Source organism: Rhinolophus sinicus, linkage group LG05 (assembly GCF_036562045.2).
Source record: "Rhinolophus sinicus isolate RSC01 linkage group LG05, ASM3656204v1, whole genome shotgun sequence".
NCBI lineage: Eukaryota > Metazoa > Chordata > Mammalia > Chiroptera > Rhinolophidae > Rhinolophus > Rhinolophus sinicus.
The window spans coordinates 102,065,119-102,090,656 of record NC_133755.1 but is presented as its reverse complement, the minus strand read 5'-3'; the positions used below and the strand labels follow the sequence as shown (position 1 = coordinate 102,090,656).

The 25,538-nt window shown below is 36.8% G+C and overlaps 1 protein-coding gene across 1 annotated transcript in view; it reads right to left on the bottom strand.

Moving 5' to 3' along the window:
* Positions 1 to 5,428: 5,428 nt before the first annotated feature.
* PRIM2 (DNA primase subunit 2) overlaps positions 5,429 to 25,538 on the bottom strand; it is a 325,345-nt gene continuing 305,235 nt past the window's right edge. The window contains exons 13-14 of the mRNA XM_074333142.1: positions 20,541 to 20,610; positions 5,429 to 6,776 (exon numbers count right to left, since the gene is read on the bottom strand). Of these exons, the coding sequence (XP_074189243.1) occupies positions 6,552 to 6,776; positions 20,541 to 20,610 (295 nt within the window). The 3' untranslated portion in view covers positions 5,429 to 6,551. The remainder of the gene's footprint in view (positions 6,777 to 20,540; positions 20,611 to 25,538) is intronic.

Genomic DNA, 25,538 nt, shown 5'->3' with positions numbered 1-25,538 from the left:
CGTGTGTCATTTTCTTTTTTCAGAAAAAATTCAGACGATTATTTTTCTTATCCACTTCCAGAGGTGCCATAGTGGCACCTGACTCGATCTACATGAAGTACTTTTGACCTGCTTGGAGACTAGGTAGCACACAGGCATCGCTGTCATTGGGAATCACGTACAGCCCTAACGGAGGACATTTTAGGATGCTGTCTATATGCTGAAGCTCACATTACCCAGTTCTTCCCTTTAAAAGGACAAGCAGTATTCTGTGACACCATTTCAACAACTTTTCATACCACAGCGTATGAGTATACCGTATACAGGAAATCCTCCATTTTTGTAGTTTGCGTTTCTCCAGCCTGTGTGGCCACAAATGGGTCAAAGGTGAGGCAGAGCGTGAATGCACTGACATTAATTCCTCTTACTAAAACCTTGTATGATTGATGGTTTCCCCTCCCCCAATTCCACCCCCCACACACACACGCACTCACTGATCTACCCAGTATAGTGCACATAACAGCATCGCTCTAAGTAAGAATTCTTCAGAATGGATGCTCCTCAATCACAAAAGATCCACATACTCATATAACATTTGTTTGTAGGGTTGATTATCAAATAGCAACATCTAATGTTTACTAAGTATTACCATGAGTCAGGCAGTGTTTTGTTTTCAGTGCTGTAGACTTAACAGTATTATTCTAATAGAATATTTTATTCTATTACTATAACCCTTGAAATGGATACAATTATTATCCTCATTTCATAGGGGGAGCAAATTAAGCACAGAGAAATTAAGAAACTTGTCCAAGGTTACATAGTAAGAGGTAGCCCTGGTCTGGGGTCCAAGTCCATTCTACCCCTTATTTTGTAGGTTTTGAAAACTCTGAATCTGAGATTCCTGTGAGATAAATAAATAACCATTCATTCACTCTACACACATTTATTGAGTGCCCAAGATTTTGTACTAAAAACTAGAGACAACGCTAATTATTAGGGATTCAAATATGAGAGTGATATAGTTTCTGCCCCCAAGGAGTGTATAGTCTAATGAAGGGGAACATAAGTAAATAGATGATTAGAAATATAAGTACTGTGATAGAAATACGCTGGATGGCCTAAAAAGGACAACAAACATATACTGGACTCATCAGAGAAGGCTGAAAGAATGTGTACCTCACCTGAGCCTTTGAGTCGAGAAAGAGTAGTTACCAGGGCAAGCAATGGAAGGGTGTTCCAGGCGGGAGGAGTAACAAGGATGAGAGAGATGAGAGAGCACAGGGAATGTGCAGGGCAACCTTGTCTGGGATGGTTAAGTCACAGGAGTGGGTCACAGAACAGAGGGAGAATGGCAATAGATGGGACTGGAGATGTCGGCAGGGGTTAGGTCATGGAGGGCCTCATACATGAAATCGTGGAGAGTTAGACTTCATCATATAGGTAAGGGAGAGCTGTGTTTAAGAAGACAAACACGTTAGGGGGAAAATTACTTGGGTTACATTTTGAAGAAGGATGTGGGAATAGGTACAAGGTAGGCAAATGGAGACTAAGATAGTAAGTTAAAAGATCACTGAGGTAACACAAGCTAAAAGTGACGAGTAAGCCAATGCAGTGCAAGGGAGAATGGGAGGAAAGGAAAACATTTAGGATTTCTCAACCTCAGCGCTCCTGACATTTTGAGCTAGATACCTCTGCTATGAGGGGCTGTCCTGAACTCAATATAGGAAAGAAGGCCAGATGCTTTGGGTAAATAGGCTGTTTAGCAGCATCCTGGCCACTACCCATCAGATGCCAGCAGCAAGCCTCCTTCCAGTCGTGACAACCAAATATTTCTCCAGGCATACCAGATATCTCCTGTGGGAAAAGCTGCCCCCAGTTAAGATCCACTGGTTTAGAATGCTGGCATTTAAACAGAACAACTGTACTTGAATGTTTGAAAAAAGTGTCAAGTGAGAGAGAGAAAGGTCAAGGTTAATGTCAGAGTTTCTACAATGACAAACTCATGGGAAGAAAGAGAACAGGTTTGATTCTGGACACATCAGAGATACTTGTGGGACATCCTAATGGAGAGGCCAGGAGGCAGTTGGATAGGTAGGTCTGTGCTCAGAGGAGAGATCTAAGTTGGGGATACAGATTTGGGAATTATTTGCATACAGATGGGAAGTAACACCATGGGAGTCAGTGAGCTCACCCAGGGAGTTTCTTGGAGTGAGAAGAGCACCAGGCAGGAAGTCTGGAGAGAACCAAGAGTTAAGGGTGGTAGAGGATTATTAAATCACCATCCTAACTCTCTGCAGTGAAAGGGAAGATAAAAAAGAGAAGCATGTAGCCCTATGTCCTTGTAGTCAGTAATGATTTTAGTATCTTCTATGACCCGAGTGCAAGCTATCAATGAAAAAAGAAAAAATGTGAGGGGAAGCAGGAAAAGTTGCATGAGATGGTTAGTTTTGTTATTGCACAGTCTTAAATGCATCATTTGCTGAATTTATTTCCTCTCTATGCTTTCAGTGCGAAACTAAACAAAATCAAAACACCTTAAAGAGCCTCACAGTTCTGTTAGGGTGAATGAATACCTCGAAATGCAGGGCTGCACTGAAAAACCTATCATGCATTTATTAGCAGTATTGTTTCACTACCTTGCCATCAATGTTCAAAAACAGTACTGCAATTGAAGGCTCAGGGGAAATACAGAAGCTTTCTATACAGAGATATTCTTTAGCTTTTGATAAGGTTCTACAGTGATAATTCTTGGAAAAAAATAAAATGTCATGAAGCAATGGACAAAAACACACACAAAAAACTCATGGCATAGAAAGCAAACCCAATAACAGAAAATAGTATCACTTTTGGAAGAAAGTTCAGATGAAGTAGGAAGATAATTTCCTAACAGGTGACAACATTTCCATAAAGTCACAAAGCAAATTGACTACAATGCCAATAACGGTGGAAAGTCTTAGACTTGGGCAATAGTTACCTGTCAAAAAGAAACTCAGTATTGGAAAGAAAGCCAGATGCTTTGGGTAAATAAGTGATTACTGGAACGTAAGTTAGAGACCCCTCTGAGAATACTAACTCTTCAGGCCAAAAACGTATTTTGGAGGCTCACTCCCTAATAATGTTGTACGTCTTCCAAAGGGCCTGACAACCAAACTGGCACATCTATTCAAAACACAGCTCCGACCCACTGCGGTTCCGTCTGTACATGGAAAGAAAGACAAACCAAAAGAAGTTCTTAAAATAATGTCCCCATCTTACTCATTCATCAGAGGGCCTATTTGCCATGTTTCTTTGCCACACAGGACTCTGGTTACACAGTTTCTATACGGGGAGCTGAATGGCCTTTCCAGTTCCCATTTGTCAACCTTCTCTCTCCCACCCTTTGCCAACATTAGAAGTTAACAAATGGGTCTAATTACCACAGTGGTTTGAGGCTTCTCAACTTTTTCCCCCTTCCAGCTATAAAGATGTCTTCAGACTGAGCTTCACATTTAGAACTGCTGTCAAACTTTCATTTTAATGAGCACTTAAATTTAATGTCAAGCTGATGCCTGTAGAAGATCTTGATTAAATTTGCAAATAGTAGACCCTAGCCCAACCAGAACTTGAGAGTTGTCTCATTTTGCTTTTCAAGCTTCAATCCCAGAAGTTTTGTTTTCTTCTTTGCAAGGAATTACAGAAGTTTGTTTGAAAAGACCCTTAGTATCAGTAAGACAGCAAAGTTTAACAAGCAAAACACTGAATGCGTTTAGAGAGAGAAGAAATCCCTCAGCGTATTCAAATTCTATATGAATAAAGGTCTTTCCCATTGCTTTGTTTGGCTCCCTCTCCTTCAAGATCTACAACTATTCACTTTTATGACTGCAATATTAAAAGCAGTCCTAAAAAGTTTACTTAAAAATCTTCCTAGTGTTCTTTTATGCACACTGCAATTAGGAGTTTTGTACTCTCTAAGCGGAGTAAGAAACATTACAGAGAAGCAACATGAAAGAAATATGGTAGAATCTTCACTAACAGTATCATTGCTTTAACCAGCTGCAAATTTCCAACCTAGTCTCTTTCCTCTGCTAGTTCTTCTTCTGACTCTGATAATCAGATAGCCTCTCCTCCTTGAAGAGGTAATAACAAACTGCAAGTCAAAAGACCTGGAAGACTCATATTCTTTTTCATTGGCGACTGTTATGAAAAGAGGCTGCCTGCCAGCTTTTAATTTTTCTTTGGGTTTCTTCCTACATCGTCCAATTCAAACAGGTCTGCTTTCAAAGAAAACCAATCAAAATTGTCAAGACTTGTGAAGCATGAAAAATAAATTGCTTTACCCAACTCCAAAAAGCACCAGAAAGGCATTAATTTCTGTCATCTTATATAAACCTCTAACCCCATCCTCTAATCTATAGACTTCACAAAACATTTATATATTCTTGTGTGTAATACATGACAGGAGATCAAACCTTATTACAAAGAAGTTGAACTTGCAATACAACTAATATTTAAATAGTGTTATTGTGGAGTTTGACTAGAAACATATAAAACATTCAAGGAAGATGATCAATTCCTGGAGCTGCCAGTGTAAAATAAATAGTCAGCTAAGACACATCTACTGTGCTGCTAATGGCTCTGTCCTTTATGCTGGTGGGAACACAGGCTTCATAAAAGGAGAACATGAGACAGTAGAAAAAGATAACCTTGCAAAATGTTGCCAGATAGAAAATATCCTGTCATAAGATTTCTCATTGAACTACAGCAGTGAGGCTGCTTCTAATATTTCACTTCTTTTGAATACAACAGAGACCTACATTTCTATGCTTGGCTTTCCAAAGCTAACTTAATTCTGTGGTTAAAACAACCCCATTCAGCACTTGCTCTTAATATTACAAAAGAGAGAGAGAGAGAGAGAGAGAGAGAGAGAGAGAGAGAGTTTTGCAGTTCATGGATAAACTGGTAGGCCATCATCAGATTCCTGTTGAGAACTATATATGATAAAAGGAATAGCAAGCAGATGGTTTCAGAAGGGAGAGATTTATAGGGGTAATTTGTAATGGAATAAAACTATTTTCTGAACTAGGTAATAATAACTCGTAAAGACAAGTAAAGTTTCAGATGGTATCTCCCTAAATTATATATTACTAAATATTCCAAGAAATCTTTGCTCAGCAGCCTGAAATAAAAACCTGATCAGCTGACATTTTTAGATTCCGACAATCTGATCCTGTTTAAATCCTTTTCACATTGCTTCAGTTTTTCACAGGATTTAAAAAGTGGTACTTTCAGCAGTCCAGTTTTCTGAATACAGTATTCTCTTTTCAATTTAGTTAATACCTGATTCAAGAGGATAAAGGGAAAATACTCCTCTTCACCAGGAAAAGAGGACTGAAACAGACTAATATTTTTTTTTTACATAATCTAAGGTAATAGTGAGGAAGCATTACATTCCAACCTTGGTCTGTCTTCTGCGAGCCCAAATCCTCTGGGTGGGTATGTAGAGATCACAGGTAGGAAATCAGTGAGATAAAGGCCTTCAAGAGGACACTGCTGCTCCGTGATACACAAAATGTGTTGCAAGGAGAGTCAGGCATTAATCTAGTATGTCTGTAATCATCCACAACATTTACCCAAACACAATGCTGGACCTGAAAGGAAGGAGTTACTATAAATGTCAGAGTATTTATTACTGAAGTCAATGAATTTACCAAACCTATTTGGCAACTCACAGCAACCACAGAAGTGGGAAGTTACGGAAGTTGGAGAGTGGAATGAAGAAACACTTCAGACTTTCCTTACAACCTTCTTGGTTTAGGAATTGTCTGCTCTTCATAAATCACCCCCGGAGTGAATGGAAAATGAAAGCAGATAAGGAGTTTCCAGCATTTTACATAACAAAGTATTCCTATTTGTTAATTACATAATTGGCTCCACAAATTCTGTTTCTCTTAATTCCTGAGACACAATTCATTTCAGCAGTGTTTGCTGACACTCAACGGAGCAAAAATTCTCTTTACTGACGTGGAATAACCAATGGCCAACTCAAAGAAAAAAAAAAGTTTAAAATCCTGATTGGTGATTTGGCAGTGTGTTGGATATTCCAAAATACCTCTTTAAAAAATGAGATAATGTCTAATCCGTTATGACATTATATGACTCTTAAAATTGTACACAGATACACTCATATACATTTTGATACTTATTAACAAAAATGGGCCAGAAAAGGGTTGGATCAAAATTACAGTTATAAGGGTTAAAATAAGTTGTTTTCAGTTGTATTGTTTTCAGGGGACTGTAACTAGTCTAGAAAGCTATTTACCTCTTAAAACAGGACTTAAATCACACTGTTTAAGTGTTAGATTTCAAGAGAAATTCTTTTTCTTCCCTTTTGTCAAAGAAAAATATGGTGGAGATCTTTGTTTTTATCTGCAATCCTACTTTCCTAAGACAGATTTTCTAAGAACATGGATGGATTGGGGTGGGATGGGAAGGAGGGAGAAGTTAGACAAAAAGATTAAAAAAGAAAAAGGCAAAACAGTTAAAAGTGAGAACTGAAAGCTAGTGAGGAAAAAGGGTCACTAACTGTCCAAGAATCATTCACTGAAATAATCCTCTAGTCCCTCCATATCCACTCCCAGAGAGGAATTCAGAGAAGCCAGAGCAGATGACGCATCCTTGGTTTTCTGGACACTTGGTTTGGGCTGAGGAGTTTCTGGTTGGATGGATTCCTTCTTGATGTCTTTACCACCATTTAGAATCCTTTGGCTCTCGATAAAGAACTGATTAGGATGATTCAATGAAAAGCCACAATCATCGACCTGTACAGGAAAGTGAATGTGTTAATACACAGCAAAAGTATAAATAAAAGGGCTTCAACAACGGTCCCAGATCTCATTCAAAATCTACTTAATACCTGAAACATGGATCCTAGCAGTTCTCATTCATAGCACTCAATCCACTGCTTACATTTCATTCAGCGGGAGCTTCGCCACTACCTAAACATTAGTGATTGATGCATTTATATTTCCAGCTCAAACCTCTGCACTTTGCTCCAGTTCCCTATCCAATATCCAGTTTCTACTCAGCATCTTGAATGGCTCAGAGGGATTTCCAAGCAAAATCCCTGGCACATTGTCAGACAGTAAATATCTGCTGTTAAAAATGAAGGATATTTAAACATTCCAGAATCACAGGGCATGGATATAAACACAGACACTGTTTTGATACTGATCCATGATACCACCGATATATTAGAGCTTATTTGTAAGTCTGGCATAAGTAATCCCATTTAGCATAATACAAACTCTGAAAAAGCTACCTAATTTAATGTAATTTCTACATTCCAATCTTGGGCTTTTTCTGATCTTACTTTATACAGAAAACCTTTTTCTTCTTGTAATTTTCATTGTGGCTTAATGCAAACATGACCAGGTTCATAGTTTTATGCTGTTTCTTTTCTCAAATGCTATCATTAAATTTGAAATTAAATTTTGAATGTTCTTTCAAATTACCCCTTACCCTGTGCCTTTAGTACTCAGTGAGACTTTGAAGGTATCAATACTTTCTTAATTTGAAGATTCAGCAAGCCCTACTTTTTCTACATTTTGATTCTAAATTTTACTAGTGGGGAACAAAAACATAGTCCTTAACAGTAGCAAAAAGTTACTTAATTCCTACTCGGTGCCAGACTTCGTTCTAGGTGGCATAAACACACACGCTCATCCAGATGTATACACCCGGTGAACTTCCATAGGAGCCCTCTGAAGGTAGATTATCAATATTTTCCCAGCTTTTCAGATGAAGCATCTGAGGCAGAGAGAAACTAAGTAACTTGCCCAAGATCACACTGACAGGGCTGGAGACGACCTATGAATTAGCAGAGTCCGTGCTCATAACCAGTAGAATATGCTGTGCTGCCTTGTTCTTGTGCCAACATCAACAATTTCATATTGCATTCATTCCTTAAAACTTGTAAACCTTTACTATCTCTTGGTGCCTCCTGTTGGGGTGTGGCATAAGAACATAACCCTCACAAGGAAGTTTCTCCTACAGTGTGATCCTCTTGCCTGAGTCACTTTCTTCACATTCCACCAATTTGTCAGACTGAATTGATCCACTTGAAACACTCAACTTAATTCAAATCCCTCCCCTCCCTGCCTTCTGCAGTTGGACTTGACGACAAAAAGAATACCATTTTGCTTGAGTTAGTTACTCTGTTGTTTTTTGTTGTTGTTGTTGTTAGGGGGTATTTTCACTTCATACTTTTTTTTATAAACTGAAAAGCCATTACACTTCTTTTGGTCGTCTGTCTTATAATTATCAACCCTTTTATGTCTCACTCTTTGTACTGAAATGACTTGCACACAGTAGATATCTAATAAATATTTGGTGAATTGGGTCCAGAACTAACCAGTGTATGCCAGTCATATATTTCACATATTAATTGAAGACTTAATATGTAGAAGGCCATGCTATAAGACAGAAGTTTATCAGCATACAAGAATGCATTTGACTAAGACTAACTCTAAATCAATTTCCAGCCTAGTAAGTCATATACTTAAAAACCTCTGTCAAGAATAAAAGTGGTAAGAGTAACAGATAAGGCCTATTATACTCTAGAAAGAAATTCTGGCTGGGGAGATCAAGGAAGACTTTGTGAGGGACGTGCTATATGAGTGGAGTCTGGAAAGACGGAGAGAATAAAAGCCTGGATAACGACGTCAAAGGCAATACAAACAGCAGGACCCATGAGCGAGGTAACGAGGGCATGTCCCTGAAAAGCAAGTCGTTCAGGAGGCCTGGTGTGAAAGGCATATGAAGGGGGTAAGAGGAAATGAGGTTGGAAAGACAGGCTGGGGCCAGACCTTGGAGAGCCTTGAAAACAGAGTAAATAGTCTAGACCTAATTCTGTAGGCAACAGGGAGCCACTAAAAATCCTTAAGGAGGGACGTGATGTGATTAGAGCTATGTATAAACTTATGGCAGATAAAGCAGATTAGCAGGGGGTTAAATAATTTGATGTTATGGTCCAGAATAAACCATGTTAACAGGTAAACCAATAGCTAGAAACAAGATCTTTTCTGGTAATACTTGAGTACCCCAGGATTCTCTGATTCTCTCTAGTCAGTTGTTGATACATGTTGGGCTGATGATGTTACAGCAACCTCAGGGTGCAGCAGGTTGATAATACATAGAGTGATTTAAGAGTTATTGCTCATGACTAAGAACAACTTTTTATCTGCTATTTTGCTACTCAATTTCAAAATGTTTCTGAATATTTTATGATACGTCTATAATTTTTATAAACAATGAAATCATTTGTGAATTTCTTTATTATGTTCATTTTCATCTAATTCATTAAAAACTAGGCAATCTAAATAAAGTTTGCATTTTTCAAAGTGTTTGATGAAAAGTAAGTTTATTGTCTAGCACATTTCAATAAGAAGGTTTTATATTTTATTACTAGAGAACATTATATTGGAAAGACCTTGGGGATCCTTTAAGTTGAACTTCCATGGACAGACTAGGAAACTGAGGCCTAAAGAGATTACATGGTTTATGCAAAGTCACAGAACTAGTAATTGGCTTTGTCTGAATTAGAATTCAGGCCTTCTAACTCAATTACTTGCTCTAAAATTTGTTTTTAGAGGTTTTATGCAAAGTCTAATACATGTACAATCATAGCACTATAAATGCTAGAGTTAAACCTGGTTCTAAAGTTTATAAAAAGCATAGTGGTATTAGTTCATGCATAAAGAATCTAGCACCATGTTCCGTAATTACATATTGGGGATTTTCTACACCTTGTTTCAAATTGCTAAAATTTTCAGTACATCTGTCCAGAGAAGATGACTCTCAGGATTAAGCTGAATTATTAGACTATCATGTGGACAAGGAGAAATATGGTGATTTTTATATAGTGATCAGTTTCCTCATCAGTGAAATGGAGACAGTAACAGTGGCTATGCCACAGGGTTGTTATGGAGAGAACCCAAGAAACAGAAATGTAAAAATAATTATTGGTTCTGTGAAATCTAACATAAATGCTTTGGAAAGACTCAAGAAAGGCAAATCACTTAGAAAAAAAAGTTGAATTCCCAAAAGATAGAGAAAAGGATTATGTTGCTTTGCATGTATCTTTAAGTCCTTTTTCACTTTAAAGAAACCCAAACTGGAACTTGGTGTTGATGTATTTTGGGTATAGTTTAAGAAAAAAAGATGGAACTGAATTAGAATCCCCAAACTATACTCAAATAACAGTGTGCCCTTACATCAAAAGATTAGCAAATAAATGACATTTAAATATTTTAACTTTGAAATGTTTAAGGAATGCTTTTTTATGTATCCCCATTTTAATTAATATTCTCATTAACCAACTAAAACAGTGCCAAGAGTCTTGAAATGAGGGCCTGTACCACGGTTCTATGTGATGTTATGTTTTTCAGCTTTCTCCCCAAGGTCTACAGTTGCTCTTTCTTAACTCATTTTGTTAAGATCCTTTCACTGAACTTATGGTCTATTAAGTTGCTTGATAGTATGATGAAATTATGACATTTCCTTCTTTTCCCTGGATTGTGTTTTCTTCTGGGATAGGTTCTTTGTCTTTGGAGTGTTTCTTTCCCTTTCATTTTTAGCTGAGGGAAGTGTACAGCAGGTCCTGCAATAAGTCATCTCATTATAACACTGATGAGATGCCACAGGTTCGAACCTAAATATTGTTTATATCCATTAGCCTACGGTAAAATTGTTTCGTTTAAACTTTCACATTTTGTTTAAAGTCACAGAACCTACTTACAACATTAAGGGAGGACTTATTTTATATGGAAGTCATTCAGTTTCCTTTTATCTTGCTCAGGAAAATAAACTTTTTTGGGGTGAAGGGCAGGAGCATAAACCAAACACAATGAAAACAGATTTTGCTTTAAATCAAATTACAAAAAGTAATAGAGAAACAGAGTTACCCATATTTCACTTATTTCTCCTTGGGAGTCATGTTTCCTTTATTCATCAACAACAACAAAAAAAAAAAAAAGGAAAGAAAAAGAGAAAAGTAAGAACGTTCAATTTGCTTCATTCTACATTTGGAAATGGTGAGAATTTTCACAATTTTGCCTGCTGTAAATCTTCAGTTTCTTTCCTTGCCTTTTTTCTTCTTTGGTTCTATTGATGATGTTTTTCTTTTTGGTTGATGATTGTTTATTATGTTTCATACATTTTGTTAAATATTGGGAGAGGGAAATTCTATAAAGCGTTTTCATTCTGCCATGTGAGCTTGGAATTCCCAAAGAATTGTAAAGGATCTAAAACAAGATCAGTACAGCTGGAGAAGAGGGGGATGGGGTAGAGAACTCTACAGGCTACATTAGAAGTTCTGGATTTCACCTTAAGAGTGATCGAGAAGCTTAAGATTTTTTAAAAGCAGATGACTAAAATAGTCAGTTCTCGCTATTTAAAGATCACTCTAGCAGCTGTATGGAGGAGGAAGAACTGAATGGTGCATGTGTTGTAGATGCTGGGGAATGAGTCAGGAAACTACTGAGAGATGATGGTGGCTGCTAGCCCAGTACTCTAACTGGTATCTGTAATAATGACTCTGAGTTAATATATAATAACAAAAATTTCATTGCATTTGGTATAGTCTGTTTAATATTGCAGGAAAATATGTCATAGATTTTAACAAGATTTCTGTAGAGATTTATATGTTGGGGAAAAATATATACTCAGCTGTTTGGAATGACCCAGTGCCTAAAGAGGTCTATTTCTAAAGGAATTACTTTCAATTAAAATTCAGAGCCTCCTGTTTTCATTTACACAGGGAGTATGCTGAAAGAAGAAAAGTACTCTACAGTATAAAACATTGCTCCCTAAATATACTGAGCAAAACAGGTTTCTAGCAGGCCAGCTTTTGACATCTACTAAGTGAATCTCTCTCAAACATTTGCTTGGAATCAACACATTTTGCTCACAACGACCTTCGCGTGAACATAGTCTCATATTTCTGCCACAGCAAATGTACGTTTTGAAGGAATGTAAGCAATATTGTTTTACCTATGGGATGTTTGGGTTTTAATCAAGAGGTTTTGCAATGACAGCTTATAATGAGGCAGCTGGTATTACCAAAAAAGCCATATGGAACTATCAGAGTGCTTCTGTAAATGGTATCAATTAACTGGGTTATTTTCAGAACTTTCATTAAAGTGAGTTTGATCATAGAGGCCTCAGGAAAATAAACACAGGGTTTTTTTTTTCATCTTTTATTTTAGCAGGGAGGTATGATGGCAGAAACCTAACAGTAAAAATAGATTGTTTTTAAATTAAATTAGAAAAAATAGTAAGTGGAGATACAAAAATCTATAATGAGACATCCAGTGAACACAAATAGCCTTTTTATTTTATTGATTTATATGCGGTTTAAGCTAGATCATTTCTAGGATTTAGACACATGCCTTGTCAATGTCTTTATTAATCTAAGGCAAGTTTTAAAAATTGGCAATAATAGTAATACTCTTGTAGGAATAATCAATAGGAAATACTACAAAAGCAAATCGGAGAACTAAAAATATACCTTGTAGTGGATATGTCACAAACTCAATGTTTAAATCTAATTTTCATATTTTGAAAAAAAGAAACAATTTGAATAACAGACCTCAATTTGGGAAAGTTCTGAGGCCCCTTCATAAAAAGCGTTCACAAATTATTAAGAACATAAAAAATTAAAATACTCAAGCAGAGTGAGCAAATTAAGGAATACAGTCTTCAAGGGAAAGAGTCACAGTAAAACTAGTGCTGAAAATACCAAACATCTGTGGCTTAACTAGTGAGATTCCTATTCTGATAAAACTACTGAGGATTTGTTGTTGTTTTCATTTTTCAATTATAGTTGGCATACAATATTATATTAGTTTTAGGTGTAAAACAGTGATTAGACGTTTATATAACTTACAAAGTGATCACCCCGATAAATCTGACAACATAGTTATTACCATATTATTGACTATATTTCCTATGCTATAGTTTACATCCCTTTGACTATTTTATAAATACCCATTTGTACCTCTTTATCCTTTCTCTTTTTTTACCCACACCCCAACCCCCCTCCCATCTGGAGGCCATCAATTTGTTCTCTGTATCTATGAGTTTGTTTTGTTTATTTTGTTCTTTACATTCTGCATATAAGTGAAATCATATGGTGTTGGTCTTTCTCTGATTTACTTCACTTAGCATAATACCCTCTAGGTCCATCTATGTTATTGCAAATTACAAGATATCATTCTTTTTCATGGCTGAGTAATATTCCATTGTATATGTGTGCCACCTCTTCTTTATCCATTCCTCTATTGATGGACTCTCAGGTTATTTCCTTATCTTGGCTATTGTAAATTATACTGAAATGAACATAGGGAAGTATATATCCTTTTGAAGTGGTGTTTGAGAATTTTTTTGGATAAATACCCAGAAGGGGAATTGCTGGGTCATATGGTCCTCCTACTTTTGATTGTTTGAGGAACCCCCATACTATTTTCTATAGTAGTTGTACCAATTGGCAATCCCAACAAGAGTGCACATCCTCACCAACACTTGTTTGTTGATATATTGATGACAGCCTGACCAGTGTGAGGTGATGTCTCATTGTGGTTTTCATTTGCATTTCCATGATAATTAGTGATGTTGAACATCTTTGCATATGTCTATTGGCCATCTGTATGTCCTCTTTGGAAATGCAAACTCCTCTTTGGAGAAATGTATATTCAGGTACTCTTCCCATTTTTTAATCAGATTGTCATTTGGGGGGTAAGTTGTATGAGTTCCTAATATATTTTGAATAATAATCCCTTATCAGATGTATCATTGGTGAGTATCTTCTCCCATTCAGTAGGTTTTTTCATTTTGTTGATGGTTTCCTTCACTGTGCAAAGACTTTTCAGTTTGATGTTGTTCCATTTATTTTTTCTTTTATTTCCTTTGCCCCAAAACACATACCAAAAAAATATGTTGAGATCATACTGACTATGTTTTCTTCTATTAGGGCTTTATGTTTTTGGATCTTACATTTAAGACTTTAATCCATTTTGAGTTTATTCTTGTATATAGTATAAGAACACGGTCTAGTTTTTTTCTTTTTTTCTTTTGCATGACTGTCCAGTTTTCCCAACACCATTTATCGAAGAGACTGTCTTTACCTCGTTTACATTCTTGCCTGATTGTTAAAGATTAATTGACCATATGCCTGGGTTTATTTCTGGGTTCTCTATTCTGTTCCATTGGTCTCTGTGTCTTTTTTATGCCTACAATGCTGTTTTGATTCCTGTAACCTTGTAGTATAGTTTGATATCAGGTAGCGTGATACCTGCAACTTTGTTCTTTGTCAAGATTGTTTTGGCTATTTGGGGTCTCTTATGGTTCCACAGAAATTTTAGAATTATTTGTTCTAGCTCTGTAAAAAATGCCATTGGTATTTTGATAGAGATTGCACTGAGTCTATAGATTGCTTTGGGCAGAATGGACATTTTCACAGTATTAATTCTTCTTATCCATGAGCACAGTATATGCTTCCATTTATTTGTATCTTCTTCAGTTTATTTATTTCATGTCTTATAATTTTCTGAGTATGGGTCTTTTACCTCCTTGGTTAAATTTACCCCTAGGTATTTTACCCTTTTTGACGTAACTGTAAATGGGATTTTCTTAATTTCTCTTTCTGATAGTTCATTATTGGAGTATAATAATGCAACCAATTTCTGAATATTAATTTTGCATCTGAGTACTTTACTGAATTTATTAGTTCTAACAGTTTTTTGGTGTAATCTTAAGGGTTCTCTATAAATACCATCAAGTCATCTGGAAATAATGTCAGTTTTACTTCTTCCTTTCTAATATGGATAACTTTTACATGCTTTTTTTGCCCGATTGCTGTGGCCAGGACTTCCAATACTATGCTGAAAAAAAAGTGGTGCAAGTGGACGTCCTTGTCATGTTCCTGATCTCAAAGAAAAAGCTTTCAGCTTTTCACTGCTGAGAATGATGTTAGCTGTGGGTTTGCCATATATGGCCTTTATTATGTACGTTGAGATATGTTCCTGCTATCCCCACTTTGCTGACTTTTTATCATAAATGGATGTTGGATTTCATCAAATGCTTTCTCTGCATCTATTGAACTGATATGATTTTGACCTACAATTTTCTTTTTTTTATAGTGTCTTTGTCTGATTTTGATATCAGAGTACTGCTAGCCTCATAAAATTAGTTTAGATGCCGCTTCAATTTTTCAAAAGTTTGAGAAAGATAGGTCTAATTCTTCTTTGACCATTTGGCAAAATTCACCTGTGAAGTCCAGGATTTTTGTTTGTTTGGAACCTTTTGATTACTGATCAATTTTGTTAGCAGTTGTTGGTCTGTTCATATTTTCTGTTTGTTCCTGACTCAGTCCTGGAAGACTGTAAGTTTCTAGGAATTTATCCATTTCTTCCAGGTTGTACAGTTTGTTGACATATAATTGTTCATATTATTTTCTTACAATTCTTTGTATTCCTATGGTATTGGTTGTCACTTCTCTGTTATTTCTGATTTTATTTGAGAAATCTCTCTTTCTTGATGAGTATGGATAAAGGCTTATCAATTTTGTTTACATTTTCATATAAACAGTTCTTGGTTTCATTGATTTTTTCTATTGTTTCTTTTTTTCTTTTTTTTTCTTTTTTTACTCTATTTTGTTTATTTCCACTCTGATTTTTATTATTTCCTTCTTTCTACTCATTTTGGGCTTTATTTGTTGTGCTTTTTCTAGTTCTTTAAGGTGTATGGTTAACTTGTCTATTTGAGGTTTTTCTTGCCTCTTGAGGTAGGCTTATATTGCTATAAATTTCCCTTTTAGAACTGCTTTAGCTATGTCCCATTTTGGGAAATTTTATCTTCATTTGCCTCAAGGTATCTTTTGATTTCTTCCTTGATTTCATTGTTGAACCATTCACTATTTAGTAGCATGCTATTTAGCCTCCAAGTGTTTGTGTGTTTTTCAGTTTTCTTCTTGGAATTGATTTCTAGTTTCATACCATTTTGATCAGGAAAAGTGCTCAATATGATTTCAATCTTCTTAAATTTACTGAGACTTTTTTTTGTGGCCAAACATGTGGTCTGTCCTGGAAAGTGTTGATTGAGCCACTGCTTTTACTAAGTGTTTTACTTTGTCAGTGAGAATTTTTTCTTTCCAATATTTTCTTATTCATATTTTTAATCATTTTAAAGAAGTCTCTAACATTTCTTATAATACTGGTTTGGTGGTGATTAACTCCTTCAGTGTTTCCTTGTGTGGCAAGCTCTTTATCTGTCATTTGATTCTAAATAATAGCTTTCCAAGGTAGAGTAACTTCAGTTGTAAGTAATTGTTTTTCATAACTTTGAATATTTTATGCTATTCCCTTCTATCCTGCAAAGTTTCTGTTGAAAAATCAGTTGAGAGTCTTATGTGAGCTCCCTTATAGGTAACTAACTGCTTTTCTCTTGCTACTTTTAAGATTCTCTCTTTGTCTTCAACCTTTGGCATTTTAATTATGATGTGTCTTGGTGGGCCTATTTGGGTTCATTTCTGTTGGGACTCTCTGTGCTTCCTGGATTTGTATGTCTCTATCTCTTTCGTTTGCCAGATTAAGGAAGTTTGGGGTCATTATTTCTTCAAAAAGCTTTTCAATCCCTTGCTCTCTTTCTTCTCCTTCTGGTATGAATGAATGTTAATCCTATGATATGAATGTTGATACACTTGATGTTGTCCCAGAGTCCCTTAAACTACCCTCATTTGATATTTTCTTTTTTTTTTTTTGATTGGGTGGTTTCTACTACCTTGTCTTCCAGATCACTGATTAAATCCTCCGCTTCATATCCTCTAATGCAGTCTTCATTTCAGTCACTGTAGTCTTCATTTCTGAGTTGTCCTTTTCTTTTTCTATCTCCATTTTTGTTTCCTATCTCTTTGTTGACGTACTAACTGAATTCATCTATTCTTCCCCTAAGTTCAATGAGCATCCTTATAATCAATACTTTGAACTCTGCATCTGGTAGACTGCTTATCTCTATTTTGTTTAGTTCTTTTCCTGGAGTTTTGTTCTCTTCTTTCATTTGGGACATGTTTCTTTGTCTCATCATATTAGGTGATTCCATGTATTTGTGTCTACGTATTAGGTAGACCTGCTAGTCTCCTGGTCTTGGCAGAGTGGCCTTAAGAGTCCTATATGGTACAGTCTTCCCGGTCACCTGAGCTGGGTGCTCCTGGGGTGTCCCTGGTGTGAGTTGTGTGTGCTCTCCTGATGCTGTTGAGCCTTCATTGCTGTTGGCACATCAGTGGGTGGCATTGACCCTCAGGATAACTGGCTGTGAGGGCTGGCTGTCATTACACTGGATGAGCTGTTGTGTAGGGGCTGACCTCAAGGAGCAGGAGTCTCTTTAGTGGGGCTGTACTGCCAACCAAGTTCACTTTGTCATTCATAGAGCTGGTTAGATGGTGCTCTGGTGTAGTCTAAAGCTAGCCAACAAGTATGGGGGTTCTGGGGCCTCTTGGGAGGGGCTCTGGTGCAGGTTAAAGTCAGCCACTGCTTGTATTGGCTTGGGGCTGTTCGGTAGGAGGTACAAAGTGTTCTGCAGTTGGTTGCTGCTTGTGCTGGGCTTGGAGGTGCTTAGGAGAGGCTATTCTGCAAACTGAGGCTGGTTGCCACTACTATCGGGCTTGGGAACTTTTGGTGGGTTTCACGATGTGAGCTGAGGTCAGCTGACACTTGTGCCAGATTTGTGGCTATTTAGTTGAGGTTATGTTCCAAGCCAAGACTGGCTGCTTCTCATGCCAGGCCTGGGGCTACCTGATGGGAGTTACATTGTCAGTTCAGACCAGTTACACTTGTGCTGGGTAGCTTAGCAAGAGGTACGGGGCACACCAATGCCAGGCACTGCTTGTTTGAAGTTTGTAGACCTTTGAGAGATAATAGGAAAGTCTGCAGCATGAGTTAAGGCAGGCTGCTTGTGTGAAGGAGCTGCTGGAAGAAGTTCAGCCAGATGCGTGAGTTGGGTGGGGTATCAGGGCATCAGCAGAGCTAAGTGAACAGTGTCGGCCAGGTTAATGGAGAGCTCAGATTTGGACCCCACCTGCACCTGCCGGCTGGGTGAGGGGAGAGCTCAAAGGAACAATGGTTCCTGCCAAGTACTTCCGTCTCCTGAGAAAACTGTCCTGACCTTCCAGCCCCAAAGCTAGTCAATTTAGTTCCTCTATTTACATCTCTGGTGATTTTATGCTGCTACCTCCACTGAAGACCAGAGAGAGTGAGTGAGTTTGTGAGTGAATGAGTCTGTGTGTGGGTCCTGCAAAACCTGCAGCCCCTAAGTCTCCAGCAGCCCTCTTGGATGCAATCCCCACTGGTTTTCACAGCCAGATGTTATGGGGACTCCTCTTCCTGGCCCTGGGACCCCTTGCTCTTCATGGGGCCCTCTGCAGACAAGATATCCCTCCTGATTCTTAATCACTATACCATGAGTGTGGGACCTGCCCATTCTGCATCTCTGGCCCAGCTACCAATCTTGACATGGCTTCTTCAGTACATCCTTAGTTATAGGATTTCTGTTCAGCTAGAATTCAGATGATTCTCAATGACTTGTTCTATCATTTAGGTGTAATATTGATGTGGGAGGAGGTAAGCACAGCATTTACCCACTCTGCCTTCTTGACCAGAAGTCTCTATTCTCAATTCTTTGTCTTTATATAAGAATATTTTTAACATTTAGGTATAATAGAAAGAGGACTAGATCCATCAGATTTCTAGCTCCTATTAACCAGTTGTGGACCCTTAGGCAAGTCACATAGAATTGCTAGGCCTCAGATTTTTTTTGTTTTTGTTTTGTTTTGTTTTAATGTAAACTGTGAAGGATGGATCATGAGGGATGGATCATGAATCTAGAAAGGAAAACGCTAATGACCTCAACAGTAGTTATTATAACTCCAGTACCAGATACTGAAAAACAGCACAATCCTTGCTAGGCTCATACGTTTTAGCAATTATTCAACAGCCTGTTTCAAATCCAAGTTCTATCCCTTATATGCAGTATCACTGTATACACTTTTCTCATTTTCTCTAGGCTTTACTCATAAATGAGGATCAAAATAGTACCTAATGGTAGTACTGTTATGTGGATCAAAAGAGCTAATGCATCCAAAGTACTCTGTGCTGTGGCTGGCATGCATTAAAGGTTCTATAGATGTTGGTGATGTCATCATTATTATTTTCATCATCATTGGTAATACTATAGGATGCATTTTTCCTATGAAATAATTTATCAAGAAATTCGCAATTACATAACCACAATAGAAAAATTATTTCATGAAAACTAAAACACATAAAAATGATTATAAAACTTAGCATCGCATGGTATAACTGATGATGAATTCAATAACTGCAACATCTTGTGGGGAGGGTTATCGATCCCTTTGAAACTGGAACACCACAGACTCACACACACAAAAAATGCACATATGTATTCAGAGAAGGAATATTTCAAGAGGTACATGGAGCTCCAAGTCCATTCTTGAATGTCTGTCCTAGGTTAGGAAGCCATGATCAGGATCAGTGGTTGCACACTGAGGACTGCTGGGCTGAATTTGACCTGCAGATGCGTTGTTGACCTGCGTAGGGTCTTCAAACTTGTCAATGTGAAAGCGTCTACCAGGGTATGACTTATTCAGTGCTCCACAGTTCCTACTTACCATACTCTCTGGGGCTAATCTCTGCCAGATGCATTTCTGGGGGGTTATTTGCCTTACCTCTGTAGGCCTCTGAGTTTGTGACCCTTGTTTTACACCTTTCAGAATCTATGCTAGCCGACCTTCTTGTACTAAGGAGGCTGGCACGATGAAAACCAAACACATTTCCCTGACTCCCTTGCAGTTAAAGAGTCCACCACATAACCTAGATTCTGCGATATAGATAAATACAAGACTTGGGCAGTAGATTAGAGTAATATGAGGTGGCGGCAGGGAAAAAGATCAGATTTCCTGCGAGGAAGATGACAAAAGCCTTTGGTTCTTCTGCGCAGCAGTGGCAAAAGTTCTAGATCTACTCCTGAGGTTGGCTGCCTAGGGCCTGTGTGTCAAACCTGGCCCACTATCTGTTTTCATAAATAAAGTTGTACTGGAACACAGCCCTACCTGGTCATTTACATACTATGGCTGCTTTTGTACTACGACAGCAGAGCTGAGCCATTGTGACAGAGGCCATATGGGCTGTAAGCCTAAAATTTTTACAGTCTGGCTCTTTACAGAAAAAGTTTACTGATCCTTGTTCTCAGCCCTAGATGTGGAGTGGTAGGTGGCATCTGCAGTAAGGCTTTCTCATGACATAGCTTCGCCTAGTAACAATATTCCTGGTCCTGGAACATGGAAGCTTAATTCTCCGGCCCTTCTATAAAATTTATAAGCTACCCAGTACTGTGCAATAAATCCTTTTCTGCTGAAAATAGCTGGAGTGGTTTCTATTGCTGCAACTAAAAATCCTAAATGAAACAGAGTAACAAAAGACAAAGAATTAGGTTATAAAGTTTAAAAATTTACTTACATTATGTCTCATCTCAAAGTGTTTCTGATAGGCTACTTGGTAATGTGTCCCTTTTACTAAATCCAAAATCAAAAATGAATGGTAAAAGAGAAAGAAGAAATACAAATTCAGTACCTTTTAAGCCAGTGTAGCTCATGGTTGTTGGCCATCTTCATTCCAGACAGGAAAAGCATTAAATCATGGAGCATACTGTACCTCTGCAGCCTGGACAGTGTGGTAATTTTGACATTATACAGTAGCCACTTAGGTCAGCATTAAACCACAGATGACAAGAGATAGTAAGTGATCTTTCTGACCTACGAACTGTGAATTTCAACAGCTTTACCTTAACAACAAGATGAAAACAGATCTGAGCATTATGACTTTGACAGTTATTGTCAGACCATCATATTGCACCCTCTCTTCTAAAATTGTAGATATAAATCTGGTAATCTAAATGGTTGGTGCATGAAGCAATCAAATATACCATTTAGATTTTTATTTTGCACATTACCAGTTTATACAGATACAGCATAAAATACAGCTGTGTGCCCATCAGGAAAATTCAATGTAAACCCTCTGGATGAGTATTTGTGGAGAGTGAATGCTTTTATCTTCAATCAGATTTGTCCTTTTTTGAAATGAAGTTATTTCTAGTAAACCTCAGCAGAATATGAGAGTGAATAGTCAATTCTGAACACCTATTAGGAATATCATCCTATCTTTTGTAAATACAATTTGCTTTCCAATTCTACTTCATGTAATCTCTTCAGAGAGGTGAAAACTCCCATTCTTATCAGCAGAGTGCAATGCCAGTTGAAATTTGTAAAGTTTCATTACCTCTCCCGTCAAATAAATAAAGTGTACATGTAGCCTGGAATTAAGAGACAGCCTCAAATAAAGGGAAATAAAATTCTGGAGAAATGTTAATTTCTATCCCTTTTCAAAAGGCCGACCTTCCTACGACAAAATTAAACGTACATGAAGTCTCGATTCTTGCTCTCTTCATTACTGAATGTAGCCTACGTCTTTTGACAGATATACAAACAAGTTACGCATCATACAACACTAAGAGTGTGTTTAAAATAATTGTTTTTCTGATTGTCGTATAGTTTACATTTCTGAATTTCAGGTCACCTTGTAATTAAATCTTGTGTGAAAGACCTGTGTAAATGCCAACAAATCAGAGCACCCAGGATCCTGCCTATCTGCCTATTTGACCTGTCCACTTTTCCTGAATTATTAGAGCAAAAATGAAAAATAAATCAATTTAAAATAACTATAAATTAATCAATTTAAAATGACTATACATTTTTAAAAATGTAAAAAGTCACAAAGTCTTCCAAGTAATTCTAACATTCTCAGCTCATATTTACCAATGTTTTTACCCAAAGATAATTCAAGTTATATTGAGATGAACTTGAATTGATTGTTGGCAAACATCAATGATACCAATACATGAATATCTGTGAATTACAATTTTGGAGAAGCAAAGACATAAAGTTTAGATAATCATAAATTACCTGAAGAGAAAATGAATTCACAGAAATAAGCAAAAAGCTCAACTGTGTGGTATATAATAAATTCTTTTTATGTAAAAACAAAACAAGGAATCCAACATCTTATTCTATGTATACATATTTCTTCTTCTTTTATATATATAAATAGAAGTAATATATTTAAATATCTTCCTTGCAAAGTAAATATGTAACATTATATACATATTATATAATCGGAATATATACACTTGGGAAACACGCTATAAAGAAATATTAGGTTGGTGCAAAAGTAATTGCAGTTTAAAAGGTTAAAAATAATTGTAAATACCGCAATTACTTTTGCACCAACTTAATATTTATAAGAGATATTAATATCTCGTTGGGTGATATACACATATTAAAAAAGAAGAAAACTATTATGGAAAACTAACATATAAGCCACAGAATATGAGAAACAGATTTATCTTGAAATTTTAGGTTTCATCAAAAGTTAAACTTAGATTAATCACAAAACACTCCCTCCAACCCCAACCACCCTGCTCCACTCTCAGAGGAGGCTCTTTTTTAACAAAAATCATTTTCGTTTCCTCTTACTTTTTGTTTTATCTCCCTAGAAAGAATTTCTATTTGAAAATTTCCTGCAAATCCATAAATAAATCATTTAACCATCTATCTGTAAAAAACTTTACTGATCATGTCACAGCATATCTGAGTAGACAAAAGTTTCTGCACGTGTAAAGGTGTGATGGGAAAAAGGAGAAGAGAGTGTTTTACACTGGCTGGAAAAAAACAGACAAATTTAGGCCCAAGGAGAAGAGATAGAGAAGGAGAAAGAATATCAAGTAATGGAGATATAGAGACAATAAATGAGCTCACAGGAGAAATCCAAGAAAAGGACTGCTTTGTTATTGGTTAAGTGTTACCTTCATTTCAGAGATGGAGAAATATATCCTGTTAAAAATAGAGGCATCTGTCTAGTGAAGGCCATTGATTACAGAAAGAATGAAAAATTAAAAAAATCATTTGCAATAATGGTTGAGTTCACCATTATTTGTGTTAGTGTTAAAATTAATTTTTGTTTGTTCTGGCAATGACTGTAACATATAGTATAGAGATATATCAGTTTAACGTCTTTAAGTGTTATATTTTCCTTTTATACCAACAGAAGTACACATAGGAAAGAAAGAAAGAAAACTTACTTGAAGAGGATGAGAACGAAGATAGTGCATGAGATATTGGATGGCATTATTTTTCTTAGTTCACCCAATTCTGTTACTGATCAAAACAAACAAGTCAAAATGAATTGATTAGGTGAAACAATTGATCTGAATAATACATTGTTAGAAAACCAAATATTCACTTCCACTTGTTTTCCATGTTTGGGCTATGTGTGGCCCCTATGAGAATGTTTTTGCAATTTTTTCAGCATTTTTAACTAGTTCATCCATATATAGAGTTTGAGAAGTAGAGATAATTAGTAATTTTTGTGAACCAAAAAAATAAACTTTTCATTTGTATGTAAAATAAAAGAATTGCTTGATGATCAAATCTAGACAACAAAGATAAGTAAGGAATAAATTAACTAATAACAGATAATCTTTGCTAAAATACCAGTGTTAAAGATTTGAATACAGAATTAGGAATAAATAACCGGGGACCTATAGTCATATAATAATGTAAATGCTGTAAACCTTAACAACTTAAAAGTATAATTAACAAAATTGAGAATAATAAGGAGGTGGAAAAACTGTAGAGTGAACTAATTTACTTTGCTTTCAAAGCAGGGAGACAATTTGTAGTAATTAGTTTCAAAAAGGAATAAAAGAAAAATGGTGTTTCTTAAAAAAAAAAGAAAGAAAAAAAATCATTTGCAATTTAATGATCCTGTTTTCCTTAAGAGGAACATAAAATACACAAGTGTCTTAAAATTAAGATAGAAAATGTGCAACATTACTCAAAAAATCCAATAATAAAAATATTGTTTTAATTTCACATTATGATCTATATTACAGAGATAAAGAGTAGACCAGTGAATGAAGTTTGGCTTTTTCTTTGAGTAAAATGGGGAGCTACTGCTATGTTCTAAGCACAGGGGTGATGTGAATTTACTTCCATTTTTAACATGATTATTCTGCCTTTGGTGTTGGGCGCAGCCTGGGGTAGGGGACAGAGACGTCATGACAAGAATCCAGGGAATCGATGATGGAGGCTTGGATGGAGTGGTAACAGTCGTGGTGGTAAGAAGTGGTCAGATTTGGAGATAGAAACATTTACCACTTAATGAGCATGAATGTCTTTTGAAAGACAGCGGTTCTACATGCTCAGACAGGAGCCTGTCCCCCACTGTTTGGGAGTGAGCCATTACCTATCATTCAACATCCCCACCTCAACTGATTTCCTAAATAAAACTAACTAGCTTTAAAACTCAGTAAAATACAAGTATACGAGTAATAAACTATCATGTAAAATAAACGTAAAACACGCAAAATACCACTTATTTACTAGTCAAGAAGCAATATGATTAACAAACAGATGCTTTTTATGCAGTAATATATGTGTCATTGTCACCATCACCCCCCTTCTGCTGACTTCAGAATTTTCACAAGTGATTCTGATATTCTACCATTTGTATATGGAGTGCAACTTGGGACTTTTCTTGCACCCATTTTCTTAGATTTTTCTGATATAAACATCACCGGCAAACACTATACAGAGGTATTCTACAGGTATGTCTATTTTGAGAATGGTGCTGGTGCAAATTGCTGATGGGCTGCATGACTCCAAGGCAAGACATGCAAACCTGAAAATCAAAGGAAAGAAGGGAGAATTGAGGTATGAGCAAGATACTAAAATTCAGTTTGCTAAATAGGAGCAAAAACAGAAACAGTGGAAAAACAAAGAGAAAATAAGGTGGTATTTTCCTCACTTGATTGGTGATAGATCATAGCCAGGTGACGAACATGTGTGATAAAACATGCTGGTGGGGAATGCTATATTTTAATAGACACACATGTATACATATATACCATAGAAATGGGGATTACATTGGAGCCACACTTCCTTCTCTCCCAATCTCTCTAACACTCCCTGCCAGGCACATCCCTCTCTGCCTTTGCTTTAACGCCTGGCAGTGAAGTCCCGGTGATTACCTGGCAGCAGAACATAGCCACCTGCTGGTCCTTGGCTCCAGTGAGCGAGCAGAGTGCTATACAGCGAGGTGTGCTGCACTCACCAATTAGACGTGCAGTTAATCTGTCTCCAATTCAAGGTCATATTCTGTTTTATTTAAAAGCCATAAGCTTGTCTTGTTTAGTCCTCAAAACACAACTTTCAAAAGTAGACCGTACAGATTTTTTCCACTTCATTTTAAACCTTTCTTTATTTCAAAGATGGGAGAAAATGTGAGAGAGAAGCAGAGTCTGGGACACTTTTAAACACATTACTCTGCTTCTGCTTCTCACACACTCAGCAAAGTTTACCCTGTGCTGCCTCATGACTCTGCTGTGACCTTCATCTACTG